General features: G+C 47.3%; 2 protein-coding genes and 1 pseudogene across 2 annotated transcripts in view; all 3 read right to left on the reverse strand.

The window, feature by feature from the left end:
- HCCS (holocytochrome c synthase) overlaps positions 1–154 on the reverse strand; it is a 38,759-nt gene extending 38,605 nt beyond the window's left edge. Inside the window, exon 1 of the mRNA XM_085899811.1 lies at positions 80–154. The gene's annotated coding sequence lies outside the window, so the exon portion shown is untranslated. The remainder of the gene's footprint in view (positions 1–79) is intronic.
- Positions 155–5,910: 5,756 nt separating this feature from the next.
- LOC147019362 (uncharacterized) lies at positions 5,911–7,207 on the reverse strand (annotated as a pseudogene).
- Positions 7,208–7,754: 547 nt separating this feature from the next.
- On the reverse strand, positions 7,755–10,787 carry LOC147019363 (uncharacterized). Its single transcript, XM_085899809.1, has 2 exons — positions 8,404–10,787; positions 7,755–7,912 (listed from the first exon to the last, which is right to left on the reverse strand). The coding sequence occupies exons 1-2, from the start codon at positions 10,150–10,152 to the stop codon at positions 7,877–7,879; spliced, it is 1,785 nt and encodes a 594-aa protein (XP_085755935.1). The 5' UTR covers positions 10,153–10,787; the 3' UTR covers positions 7,755–7,876.
- Positions 10,788–15,075: the final 4,288 nt, after the last annotated feature.

Below are 15,075 nucleotides of genomic sequence, written 5' to 3' on the forward strand. Positions count from 1 at the left end.
AAGAGAAGCTGAGAGAAACGCAAGAGCTGAACACAGTGCAGAAACAATGGCAAAACAGAAGTGTATCCGAGATACTCACACGCTATCTCGATTGAGGGAAGAAGTTGGACAAGATTCATCAACAGCCTCTGAAGATGGTTCAGACGAAGAGTTCGCTTACAGGGCAACGCCTGTCAAGCCCAGCCATATCTCACATGCAGGATTAAAGAAGCGAGGCTCATCTGAAGTACTTGTTGCTTCATTGACAACAACATGGGACAGAGAGGGTCTACCCAATCGTCAGGCTGCTGCATCCTTCATAGTGACAGCCAAGAGCTTGGGACATGATGTTAGCAATTACTCAGTAAGTTCCGCAACTATCCATAGAGCTCAGGTTGAGCAATAAAAATTGTGAAAAAGTGTGCCACCCTTTACTGGTGTCCTATTGGCTCAATTTTTGGTACAGATGTTCAAAATGTCAATAGGAACAAGGCAAAATGCGATCTGGCAAAATTTGGAAAACTTTTACTTGTACCATTATATTGTGAACCACCCTATTGGCCACCCATCAGCGCAACCTTGTCTTCGAGACAGCAGAGGGCTTGGTTGTAAATGTCGTCATTGTAGTCTGTGTCTGCATTGTTCACGCGGTGCCTGTGTTGGTAGAGGAAATCCTCTAAGAGGTGATCGCGGAACTGTGTCCATATGTCAATTGGGTTGCTGGGGACACAGGCTGTGAGGATGATTGCCAAGAGACTTCGCATGTTGGCTGGAGAATGGGTGACTGTGGCCTCCTCCATGGCCAGGCGCAGGTGCTGGTCATCCTCTAGAAGTCCTCTCATATGGCAGGCCTCTCGGAATGTATCGCAGCAGACATGGTTGTTGACTGTCCTCAGATTCTCAAAGGATGTTGGACCGGTCACTTCATTGAGGAGCATTCGCAGGAAGTAGCATTCTCCTGCCCTCGGACTGACGGTGTAGATGCGGCCGATTGCTGGAGCCCGCCAAATCTCATTTCGTGGGTCGTTTCCGTCTAATAGGACACCCCTCTTGCGCCATATCCACTTCTTTGTGCTTCGGTTCCAGATGTAGTACTCAGGGACATCAGCGTATTTGAGAGTTTTGGCGAATATATCATTGTTGCATCGTTCAATGAAGGCAGTAAGGGTGGTGGCTGGGGGTGGCCCTTGAGCTATGTTAATTGCGTTGACTTTGGTGAATATTACTCTTTGTCCGTTCTGGAGGTGCACGGCCAAGCCAACCACTAGTGAAAAGTGGTCATGCGTTGGGTGCTCCAGAATGCGCCAGGCTGCCTCACAACTGCCCACGTACCTCACATTTTGGAACAGGATGATCTCGTCCACCACTCTCGGCTGGTCGGTCTGTTGCTCATTGTCGTGTGTTCGCTGGAGCTCAAAAACTGCCTGGTCTGTTCCCTTTGTGACATACTTGAGTACATACTTGATGGAGTTTATGCTGTTGCAGAGTTCCCTGTTGATGTGGCAATTAAATTCCCGCAGTAGGAGTGGGTTGTCTGGGACGACCCACTGGTTGGTAACCTCTTGATTGATGCATTTGCTTCGCTGTAGCATCTTCATGTTGCCTGTGTGTCCGCGATCTTCCGGCTTGCAGCGTCGGTACTTGGGATAGCTGTCTATGCCTTGTTCTGTGCACTGAAGGAATTTCTTGGGAAAATGTTTGGTGCACTGCCGGTCCACTATACAGGGCGAGTTCATGTTGATTGCTCCGCAGGTGGCCGTGGATCATGTGGGACAGCACCAATTTGTGAAGCTGTGGGTTTGTCCTTGTCGGGAATCTCAGCCGCAAAGACCTAGTCAATCTCTTCCGGCCTGATTTTGTACTGTGGGTCTTGCCAGGTGAGGATGTGGGCGTGTGGTAGGCCTCGCTTCTGGTACTCGATGCTGTACAGCCAAGCATGCACCTTGCCAAAGGCAGCCTCCTTCACAATCAGTTCCATCAGCTTATTGTGCTTTTGGAGGACCACCCGTGCCACCATGTCTGGTCTGTCCTGTGCATGTTGACCTGGCAGGAGGTTGTCCACGATTTCTGGCCACTGCGGGTTACATGTCATGGTGATCCCCGGCACATCCTTCGGACATATGCCATGGCGTCACTCTGTCTCTCACGCATGTAGCATGGACCGCCAGTGTAGGTGGCCGGAAGCACTACTCTTTGGCTGACTTGCCGAGGGTCGCCATCAATAGCCAGGATAGAGTCTCTTAGGCTGATGTAGCTGTCTGCTCTGAGAGCCTTTTGTTCACGGCACAAGAACTGAAGTCTCTCAGTCTCAATCTTAGAGTAGGCATCTACCAGGTATTATTGGAAGAGGTGCACACCTTGCAGAAGGGGGCTGCCGATGCAGTGAAACACCTGGCCTTGAATCTTGGGTTCCATCCCTGCACAGAGGCATCCTTGTGGCCGAAGTTGGTCATTGAGAAGCAGCCATTGTACTCGCGGATATTGGACAGGAAGGTCTTGCTCATGGGGCTCTCTACTGAAAAGAGCTCTTGAAGGATTTGAGGGAGTGGAGGGAATAGCTGCAGGATAACCTTGCCTCCTGAGCAGCAAATGCCAGGCCTTTCTGCCTTGAATTTTTTTGCACCACAGTGGCAGCAGAGCTTGTCCATTGGCCCAATGTTTGCTTTAACATGGAGATCATTTGGGTCACAAGTCAGTGCTGGCCTATTGGCAGCATTGCGCTCTCTTTGTCGAGTGTTTCGAATACGCTGATCTTCAAGACGGCTAGCGTTCGCTTCAGCAGACTCGGTTGCTCGGGTCAATACAGTGCGTGCATGCTGATCTTCAAGATGACGAGCTTTGCTTTCCGGAAACTCGGCTGCTCGGGCAGATTCATTGCGTTTTTCATTTTGGAGAAGACGCAGTGTTTTCAAATCTTCTGTCTCTGTCATTCGGGCCCTCTTCTTGGCATCGGCTGCAGCAGAATTACGTCCTAATCGTTCTTTATGGGGCATATTTGCTTACTAACGAACGAATGGATCCAGGGGGTATCCAGGGAGCAATTGCAACCAACAGCCGCCGTGTTTCTTCGAGTAGGGCGGTCTTTCGGCATCTAAAGGGAATTGGGTAGAAGAAAGCTGTCATTTTTTTTTTTACCAAATAAACTGTATTGTGTATCGTTCAAAGATATGATTTACATTAGCACCAATTACACGACTGTGGACTATGGTCACATGTCATGGTGAAAACACCCATGGAAAATGTGAAAATTCTAGATATGATTTACAGCAGCATCAATTACATGACTGTGGACTGAATGGCCACTGGTGGAAACACTTCGGGAAAAGTTGATGTAAATATGCAATGGTGTGCTCTTGGGCAGTTATCCTTCGAATGTGCTGATTTGTAAATCCACGACCAATGAAGTACAGCTTATCTCTCAAAGTGTTCATCTCAAGCGTAATAAATGTCTCCAGGTTTTGGAGTGTGGCAACTGCATCATTTGTGTCCTTGTGAGATGCAGCTGTGGTCAGTTGATGTTTTACGACGGAAATTTTAGTCAGTAACTGCTGGTGAATACTGTCAGTTTGCATGCATGGGTCATGAAGTATCTGTTCTGGAGTCGGATTTGCAGCAGCTCGAGAGGAAATTGTGGGTGGAATCGGGCGTGCCATATTGTATATTCAAACCACTTACTTTCCAGACACGTTGGACACGTTGTATAGTACTTTCCAGACACGTTGGACACATTGTATATTCGGCACAGACAACACAAAATCGTCGCAGACAACACAAAAATTACTTGTATTCGTCACAGACAACACGCTATTGCTTTCGTGTCGTGACGCTGTCACTTTCACTTTTGTTTCCTTTGTTATGAACACAGTCCAGGTTGCTGGCACGCCTCTCTTTCTCACCACTGGGGGTGAAGTTGGATTTATAATTTACTTCGGCAGTCTGTGGGCGCTACACATGGTGAGCTCGAGCCCCCTGAGCCCCCTGGATCTGCCACTGACCTGTCCTATAACCTTTCCCGCATCATGCTGGTTTAGAAAATACATGGTTTGTCGGGTCTAGCTTGCAAACTGTGGGCGCTAGAGGGGGACATACAAACAAACTCTACTGCTTCATATATATATATATAGTTACGGTTGTGGAAATTTGCATTACACCATAAAGGGTCCTCAGGTGAGATATATCGGTAAGTTCATGTGTAGTTAGCCCAAACCCGTCGTATAGAGGGAATATATGTGATCCATTCAGGCTGCGACGCTTCAGTTAGCCGTTTTTCTTTTGCTGTAGTTAATTTGGTGCAAATACAACAACGAACATCGCCACCAGCAACATCTCAACAAGGACGCCATTCACTACACGACGCCACCTTCCACAACTACGCTACCACATCTTCGCCACTCGCCATTCAACGAGCAACGTGCAGGCACGTGCAAGAACAAAAACCAACAACACGAGTGGGGTTTTCCCGCCTAATTTCCCCGCATGATGCTTCCGCCTGAATCCCCCCCCCCACCACGCTTGGTGTGAGGGGAGGAGTGCGGCAGCTCACTCCTGATTGGTGGATGCATGGCGTGAGGCGGTCGGAGTGGGGGCACGCCCCCCTTCGAGAGCTTTCTGGAAGCATCTCAAAGGAAGGAACAGCCAAGAACGGGGCAGGCCGCGGGGCGGAGCGAAGGGCGGAGCCGGCCCCACCAAAAGGGTGGGCGTGAAGCGTCGTTGTTGGTTGGTTGTTCCCTTGTCCCAGTGGGGTGGCTTGAGGTCTCGCTCTCACTCTGACGCATGGAACTCGCCCCCGTCTGAAGTCGTTGTTGGGTCGTCGCCGAGCCGTGTCGTCGTGGTCGAATGTCTCTGCATCGGTGTGGAGCTCGTGGAACTCGCAGAGCCCGAGGAGCTCTTTCAAGTCGAGCTGTGTCGTCGTCGAGTCGGGTCGAGTCGGCATTGGAGGACGGCGAAGAAGACGGAGCTCGGAGTTGAGGTTGTGGGAGGAGGACTCGACGGCCGCACCAAGGGAAGTCCTTTCTTTTCTTTTGGGTTTTGTGTAAATGTGTGTGTGTGGCGCCAGTCTTGTAAAGTAGAACTGTGTAAGTCTTATTCGGTATTAACTCTGCGTCATTCTTGCTTTTGTTTCTTTTGTATTACTGCATGATTGTATGACAGTAATATACGTGCTTGTCTGAGTGTGAATAAAAGTGTGCTTGTCCAATTGTTCCCCGTTTCGCTGCGTCCTTTCCTTTGTTGAATCTCCATCTTGCATCACGTAAGGGATTAATATTGGGTTTTAAAACACCCGGTAATTAGTCGGAACCGTCAAGGCCGACGATAACTCCACTCGGTTATCCCTGTAATACGGAACAAACCGCTTAAGCGGTTCGTGTCCGGAGTCGGCCTGTGGCGTGGTCCTATCCCTCGGCAGATTACCCGCGCGGGTACTTAGGTATATCGACATTCAGCGATTCACCCTATTTCACGTGGGTAGACTGCAGACTGGGTGGTGGTGGGGTTAAACCCCCACCCGTGACTGGTTTCTGGCGGTAGTCCCAGGAGGGTCACGACTGAATTGTCCGTTCCGGCGGGCGAGGTGGCCGCCATTCGAGTCAAGCGGCCGATAATTCGTAACAATATATATATATATATATATATATATATATATATATATATTTAATATTGGTGGAGTTATACACGTACATGTTTTGAAACTGAGGCATATTCATGAGAGTACAATGCAGTCTTCGCAATGTTTCCTTTATAATATTTGGTAGTTTATTTATATGAGCACACAGTTCATGAGATTATGCTATATCTTGCAAATCAATTGTGCATGTCCCTTTGTTGTTTGACATGTTAGTGATGAGGGCAAGTCTACGATAGTCCTATTATTAACCAGGTAAGGCCTTCCATGGTAATATTACAGGTTTTCAATGAATTGTAATGTTCGGTTCAAGAACACAGTCCACTACAGTGGCAAAGGGCAGTGCACTGAAGTGCTGCCTTGACACATTTGCACTGTCCTCTGCACCCCTTTTTGCATAAACAGCGTACAAGTTCTCGACAGGCCTGGGTCACTTCTGGCAGTGTGGTCCAGTGAACTTCCCATCCACCTGTGTCCTCCTTCTTCCACCCCCCAGTCACCTGGGGATTGCAGTTCCAGGACTGCAACCATCATCTGTCCCCAGCAGTGACCAGCTTGGTAGGAAGCCCTCTTTGTCTGCTGAATCAGTGCTGCTTGTATTGGAGGGAGTCCTTCAATGTCTCTGCCTTTCTGGGTGAACAGCTGATTGCGTGCCTGATTGACTAATTCCAGGCTGCTAGTGCGGTCAAAGAGCAATACCACGAATCGCTCCAGAGACTCCATCCAGTTGTGTATGGTGTCTGGGGTGGCAGCCAAGGCACAGAAGGCTCTAGTGACGTCATCAAAGGTCATCCATATATCCCACGCCGTCTTCTTATCCTTGCCACAAAAAGATGACACCGTGTCACATCCAGTGAAGGCATGGAACATTGGTAAGGCTGTGCATCGATCCGGACCTAGTGCCCTCGCCATCGCATGAGCTGCTAAATACCGAAAACTCTTCCCAGCTCCAAAGGCAACCCACAGTTCAGTGATGTTGAGGCATTGGGCTGCTGTCACTGCCAGTACTAGCACATCTGTGTCAACTGTGTGTATTGACACATTGGTATACCCTTCATTCACAGCATCTTTTACATGCAGTAGGAGGCGGGTATCAGCCTTCTCATGAGTGCATGGTGCAAGACCGGATATATCTCGGGGCTGAGCACAGATGACTTCAGCATGATGAGTGCTGATTATTTGTTTGTCAGTGTCAAGGGCTGTCACACTAGTTGCCAGGAAGGAGAACAGCTCAGCCTTGTTGTCATCGATGCGCAGAAACTAAGGCCATTTTCCAGGAATGTCATTGGATGGATCAACGCGCCTGTGAACTCCCTTCCCTCTCTTGCTTCGTGTGTCGGCCTTCAGACTTTCAGAGAGGTATTCATCCCACACGATATCCACTCTTCTGACATGCTGCAGCTGAGACAGGATGTATGGTGAGAACACTTGCTGCGCGTAATCCAAAAATGTCTTAGCAGCACCGGGTTGTAGCATGTTCACGAGAGCAGCCCCATCAAGGATGATGTCCTGTACTGTGGGGTTGGATGCATTCTCGTGGGAAGGAACCAGGTCCTCCAAACAGCCCACCAAGTCTGACGTTGTACCAGTTCTCAGCTTACCCATTTGCGACAATGCTGGTGGGCATGCCTGGTTTTCATGCGCAAAGAAATTCTCCAGATCTCCATCACGTGTCTGTGATACAATGCACAGCCGAGAGAACAGGTAACAGTCATTCTTCAGGGATGAGAGCTGTTGTTGGGACCTGGACTTATCTCGGACTGGAGGTCGGCTGAATAGAGGGAGGTTGTTCCTCTTGATGGGATCTTTGATGGTGTCGTCTGGTTGACCAGGTGCTCGCTGACATAGGTGTCATACTGATCCTGTCCAAGTTTCTCAATCTTGTTCACAGTGTCGATGACTGCTACATCTGCAAGGTCTTTGGTATCCAGTACACCAAGTGTCTTGAGTGCCGCTATTTCGATATGAAGACCACCAAACATCACAATAAAGTGATCTTCGCCATGCGTCGCTGGCCAGCTCCACTGAATTTGTTTTGCCACTGTGTACAGTGGTTGATCCACAGTGATGATGGGTACCTGACCAGGATTTAGAATCTCCACTGCCTGCTTCACCACATCCATGGAATGGCGAATCATGGCGACAGATTTGGCCTGGTCATAGAAGAGAGAAAGTAGAGAAGTAAGCGTGACTCTGCTCTCTGGTATTGCATTTGGTGGTTGAAGGCTAGCGTGGTGTGCAGCCCACGAGATGGTTTCATCCCCTTGTAGGGTGTCAGTGGCCAGCACGGTCTTCATCTGCTCGAGCCACCTGTGAAACAAACAAGTGATGCTGTATTAGGTTGGTTGTAGTTTCATTAGCGTGATAGTAGTCATTGTGTTTTAAAACTGATAACTGGCACAATCATTGCTATACTATACTAGAGACTGTGATCTGCTGTAAACAATAAACTAGTAATACCAAGATGGAGAACTAAACGAGGTGACTAGATGGTCCGAGGCATTGGAATAAGTTGCCAAACGACATTTGCCAAATTGACAGTAGAGATATGTTCAAAAGACAATTAAAGAGTCATCTTTTAAAAACAGTATTTACAGTCATGAACTGATGGCATTAAAATTCGTTTTTAAATTTTAGTTTGTGACAATTCCATCATTATAGTAACTGAACTAGTATTTTATGTTCTGCGCTTTAGATTATTGTGTACAATATTATACAGCACATTTTAAATGTACATAATATTATACAGAACATTATAAATGTAACTAATAATATATACGATGGTAAAATGTAACATATACCTGTACTCTTTCCGCATGGCTTGAGGCATCAGCTGACAGTGATTCATTGGGTCCCTCAACCTTTGGTGCAGGAGGATCCTGTCTGATCAGAGCAACAGGGGACACATTGGTGTACGTGCCTGGAAGTTGAGCTGCCCTTTTCTTGGAACCTCTCTGAGTGTTGTCCAGATTGGTAGCAACATTCTGCTGAACCCCAGTGAAAGCATTGTCTGGATGTTGGAAGAGTGAGATCCCAGTTCCAAGGAATGAGTCATGTGCAGTAGTAGAACTGGGATTGTGGTCAATATTGTCCACTGCGGCAGTTGTAAACAGGCCACCCTTGAGTTGAGGAGGACAGACAGCTTTTTCGACCTCATAGTGATGGCAGATATTATTTTCAAGTTCTGTGGAGATGTCCAGCACCCTATCATATGAAATGCACAGTCCCAGGTCAAATAGGGTATCCACAAGGGCTCGTTTGTGGGTCTTCGTGTGGATCATGATGCCCAGGTAGATGGGTAATGGTGTCCCACGGTCTTGGCTGTGCCTCGTAGTCGGCCTACTTGTGGTGGCAATCTCCCTCTGGCATGCCAAACTGTTGTACATGAGTAGCTGTGAGAGGGTGAGGGCTGGTTGAGGGATAAATGCAGAGCTGGACTGGGTTGTGACGTTTGGCCCATATAACACCATGGAAAGTAGTGCCAAGAGTGATACTGGCACTGACTCCACCTCGCACTGGGCATCAAATGAACCACTGAATTGTTGCTTCATCTTGAACATGTCTCTCCTCACTATGTTAGCAGCTCTGGCTAGATGAACTGCATCATTGTTAGAATTGTGCTCACATGCTTTCCCTAATGCAGCACCAACATCCTCATTGCACACGAGAACCACAACACGACCTTGCTTGTGAGCGTCCATGTCTGGGAAGTAACCCAGTATTCTGTTCTTGAGTTTAGTGGAGTGTACACGCCCCGTCACGTGTGTCCCCAGTTGTTCCAGCCTGGTACTGTACATATTCACCAAGTCTGTTAGCTTGAACACCGGTGCAACCATATTGTCCATGCGCACTTCCTCAATTTTGGCGACAAGTCCAGCGAATGCAATTCCCTGGTTAACAGTGTCTACATTAGATTCTTGTGCCTTTGTGTCCCTCGCTTTATTGTACAGAGAGGCAAGACACTGAGCATGGTACTTAGCCTCTTGGGCAATGAGATCTCCAACACTGAGTTTGGATAGGAGGTGTTTGTCCTGGAGTTTGAGGGCACACTGCCTCACACGAACGTCAAGTTCGAATGTTGATGCATTACGCAAAGCATCTCTTGCTGCAGATTTGCCACAGAAGAAGCATGTCTCTGTTGAATGAGTTTCAATGCTCTGACGGGTGAACTTGTGGGTTTCTGGGTCATCATCGTGGTGTGTTCTCCTCTTTTCAGTTCTCTGAAGTTTTGTTTTGTTATACTGCAGTCTGCAGGAGTCATGCCTTTTGGCTTTGTGAACCCGGACTGCTGCCTCGATGCCCTGACCCTCATCCAGTTGTGACAGTTTTAGTGTTCTTGGCAGGCAACTGATCTTGTCGAATGCCACAAGATGCTCAGCTATGGTCCTGTATCCTGCCCCATCTGTGCCACGTGATGAATTATATGGACATGTCAGCATCTCATCTGTGTCTTCCTGACACAGAACACATTTGTTCCAGTCTGTGGTCAGGCACTGTTTACCTGATGAGCTCGGCTCATCAGGGTCCACCGCCTTGTATAGTTTGGCCATTGTCCCTAGGCACTATGCTACTTTAGAACAGTATCTACTAGTTATAATATGAGAACAGTATGTACTAGTTACACCACCACCGCTCTACCATAAGCTGAAATCTCCAGGAAAATATGTTGGCTGCCACCACAGTCACAGTCCAGGTCAACTGAAAGCATACAGATATACATGCAGATTATTATCATGATGTTCTGTGTGAATATGCAGCAAAAAAAAAAACATGAATACACATAAACATAATTATGAGGCCAGCACACAACTCATGGGCTGATTCTGAAATTCCGGAAAATGTGCAGAACTCCGCTAATATCTGATGGTTTTACTCTTATTTAATTCCCTCAATGCTAGATATATGTAGCTTGGTAGTTGCTAGCATGTTATAAATAGTACCACTGCATTCCTCATCCTTGAAAATGTACGATTAGCCACCAGAATCAATATCCTAGCTGGTCTAGAACCTGAGAAACTGGTAAAATAACAACCGGTGGTGGTCATTTTGGAAAATGGCCGCCATTTTGGCCACAGGACAATTGTGCGATGGCCCTATAGCTAAATATCTTCCTTAAGGCATGATTTAACAGTGTGCCAAAGTTCATGCTTGTATCATCAAAGGCACAATTCCCCCAAAATATTTCACTGACCTGCCGGACTAACATGGGGTATCAAATAAATAACACCACGACCTGTCAGGCACGTGAACGTCCCTGTCGGCAATGAGCGGTTACCTCACCATGGACGTCACGAGGAGCGTGTTCTATTATAATTAACTCCACATCACAGAACACTCCGTCTCCACGGCAACACGGACGCCAAACCTGTAATTAAATAATATTTCCGATGAACAGACTCGGTCAATATTCAATGTTGTTCCGATATCGCCGGCTAACCTTGACCAGGCCGCCGCAGCGACTTCCGCCTGACGTAAGCACGTTCCGGCCCACGCGAGGCCGTAAAAACGGATGACGTCACGTAATCAACAAGACGCTTTGCCTTTGTCGTGGTGACGATCGGGGGTGTTGACGTCACTGACATGGATGAGTCAGTTTTGTGTAATTTTTCCGAAATAGATTTTTGAAAATTGTAACTTTATCGAGTTCCTCAAGTCGTTTCGGCCTTCTGGTGAATTTATCAGATTTCTCCAAACATTCCGGACACTGTTTTTACTGGTCGAGACGCTCACTTTCAGCCTCAACACCATCGGTCTGGAGTGGAGGAGTTGTCCCTCTTCTTCTACTTCTTCTTCTTCTTCTTCTTCCCCAAACCACACATCACGTGATACATTTCCTCAGATGTTCGTTTTCTCCACCCATGACGTGTTTGATGTTTCACGGTTTCTGTTTTATCATCAGCGATACCAATGTGGACAAACCATGGACGGCGCTCTCATGTCTTCAAACACCGATTTGTTTGTTACCTCCCCGAAACACCCCCATCCTCACCACGTGGGAAATAACCCCCCCCCCAATCCTCACCATGTGGGAAATAACACCCCCATCCTCACCCTGTGGGAAATAACACCCCCATCCTCACCCCATGGGAAATAACACCCCTATCCTCACCACGTGGGAAATAACCCCCCCATCCTCACCACGTGGGAAATAACCCCCCATCCTCACCCCGTGGGAAATAACACCCCATCCTCACCCCATGGGAAATAACACCCCATCCTCACCCCATGGGAAATAACACCCCCATCCTCACCCCATGGGAAATAACACCCCCATCCTCACCACATGGGATATATCATTACAGTGCAATTAATACCCCCCCCCCCCCTCCCCTCCACCTGGGATATATCATTACAGTGTGATGTAATACCCCCCCCCATCCTCACCACATGGGATATATCATTACAGTGTAATGTAATACCCCCCTCCCCCATCCTCACCACATGGGATATATCATTACAGTGTGATGTAATACCCCCGCCCCCATCCTCACCACATGGGACATATCATTACAGTGTGATGTAATACCCCCCCCATCCTCACCACATGGGATATATCATTACAGTGTAATTAATACCCCCTCCCCCATCCTCACCACATGGGATATATCATTACAGTGTGATGTAATACCCCCGCCCCCCCCATCCTCACCACATGGGATATATCATTACAGTGTGATGTAATACCCCCCCATCCTCACCACATGGGATATATCATTACAGTGTGATGTAATACCCCCCCCCCCCAATCCTCATCACATGGGATATATCATTACAGTGTGATGTAATACCCCCCCATCCTCACCACATGGGATATATCATTACAGTGTGATGTAATACCCCCCCCCATCCTCACCACGTGGGATATATCATTACAGTGTGATGTAATTACCCCCCCACCCATCCTCACCACATGGGATATATCATTACAGTGTGATGTAATACCCTCCCCCCATCCTCACCACATGGGATATATCATTACAGTGCAATTAATACCCCCTCCCCCATCCTCACCACATGGGATATATCATTACAGTGTAATTAATACCCCTCCCCCATCCTCACCACATGGGATATATCATTACAGTGTGATGTAATACCCCCGCCCCCATCCTCACCACATGGGATATATCATTACAGTGTGATGTAATACCCCCCATCCTCACCACATGGGATATATCATTACAGTGTGATGTAATACCCCCCATCCTCACCACATGGGATATATCATTACAGTGTGATGTAATACCCCCCCCCAATCCTCACCACATGGGATATATCATTACAGTGTAAGTAATACCCCTCCCCCATCCTCACCACATGGGATATATCATTACAGTGTAATTAATACCCCCTCCCCATCCTCACCACATGGGATATATCATTGCAGTGTGATGTAGTACCCCCGCCCCCCCATCCTCACCCCATGGGAGATAGCATTACAGTCTGATGTAATACCCCCCCAGCCTCACCACATGGGATATATCGTTACAGTGTGATGTAATCCCGCCCCCCATCCTCACCACATGGGATATATCATTACAGTGTAATGTAATACCCCCTCCCCCATCCTCACCACATGGGATATATCATTACAGTGTGATGTAATACCCCCGCCCCCATCCTCACCACATGGGATATATCATTACAGTGTGATGTAATACCCCCCATCCTCACCACATGGGATATATCATTACAGTGTGATGTAATACCCCCCATCCTCACCACATAGGATATATCATAACAGTGTGATGTAATACCCCCCCCCATCCTCACCACATGGGATATATCATTACAGTGTGATGTAATACCCCCCCCCATCCTCACCACATGGGATATATCATTACAGTGTGATGTAATACCCCCCCTCAATCCTCACCATGTGGGAAATAACACCCCCATCCTCACCCTGTGGGAAATAACACCCCCATCCTCACCCCATGGGAAATAACACCCCCATCCTCACTACGTGGGAAATAACCCCCCATCCTCACCACGTGGGAAATAACCCCCCCATCCTCACCACGTGGGAAATAACACCCCCATCCTCACCCCATGGGAAATAACACCCCCATCCTCACCACGTGGGAAATATCATTACAGTGTGATGTAATACCCCCCCCCATCCTCACCACATGGGATATATCATTACAGTGTGATGTAATACCCCCCTCAATCCTCACCATGTGGGAAATAACACCCCATCCTCACCCTGTGGGAAATAACACCCCATCCTCACCCCATGGGAAATAACACCCCCATCCTCACTACGTGGGAAATAACCCCCATCCTCACCACGTGGGAAATAACCCCCCATCCTCACCCCGTGGGAAATAACACCCCATCCTCACCCCATGGGAAATAACACCCCATCCTCACCACGTGGGAAATAACCCCTATCCTCCCCACATGGGAAATAACCCCCCCCATCCTCACCACGTGGGATATATCATTACAGTGTGATGTAATACCCCCCCCCCCCCAATCCTCACCACATGGGATATATCATTAGTGTAATGTAATACCCCCCCCCCATCCTCACCACATGGGATATATCATTACAGTGTGATGTAACACTCCCCCCCCCATCCTCACCACGTGGGATATCTGACCGATGTGAGTGCTGCTGTTCATTGAGCCATGCCCGGTGATTATCAGGTGAGGAACCAAAGCAACAAACTAATTAACCTTCATTAAGAAGAATTGTGTTCTCAAAGAGACCAATTATAATTGTATTTAAAATTCCTTTATTTGAACAAAGGAGTAAATCAGTGAATCGGGTTTACAGGCAAAGATCACACCTCATGACATATACATTAAAGTGAGTCCTATATGATTATTCATATTAATTGCTTTATTCTCTTATTATCATAACTAGAACAAATAAATTTAAATGAAATCCGTGGATTGTTCAGAACAAGTTCGGTTAATACATTCGAACCAGATGATATTTTATTGGGGACCGTCTATTTATTATGTACGGAAATATGGCAAAAATATATTTATCTTGTGCTGTAAATAATTGTGTGAATTTGGTTTGGAAAATCCTTTTCTCAACGAATCCATGGTAAAAACACACCTGTGTGTAAACTGGTAAAACACACCTGTGTGTAACCTGGTAAAAACACACCTGTGTGTAAACTGGTAAAAACACACCTGAGTGTAAACTGGTAAAAACACACCTGTGTGTAAACTGGTAAAACACACCTGTGTGTAACCTGGTAAAAACACACCTGTGTGTAAACTGGTAAAAACACACCTGAGTGTAAACTGGTAAAAACACACCTGTGTGTAAACTGGTAAAACACACCTGTGTGTAACCTGGTAAAAACACACCTGTGTGTAAACTGGTAAAAACACACCTGAGTGTAAACTGGTAAAAACACACCTGAGTGTAAACTGGTAAAAACACACCTGTGTGTAACCTGGTAAAAACACACCTGTGTGTAAACTGGTAAAAACACACCTGTGTGTAA

Source organism: Eptatretus burgeri, chromosome 10 (assembly GCF_056783735.1).
Source record: "Eptatretus burgeri isolate ZD-2024b chromosome 10, Ebu_testis_v1, whole genome shotgun sequence".
Classification (NCBI taxonomy): Eukaryota; Metazoa; Chordata; class Myxini; order Myxiniformes; family Myxinidae; genus Eptatretus; species Eptatretus burgeri.

Excerpts from the sequence above, each read along its gene's own strand:
- LOC147019363 (XM_085899809.1), bottom strand. The coding sequence starts at position 10,152 with ATGGCCAAACTATACAAGGCGGTGGACCCTGATGAGCCGAGCTCATCA. Across the intron at positions 7,913-8,403 it reads GCCATGCGGAAAGAGTACAG|GTGGCTCGAGCAGATGAAGA; the intron begins GTATATGTTACA and ends TTTGTTTCACAG.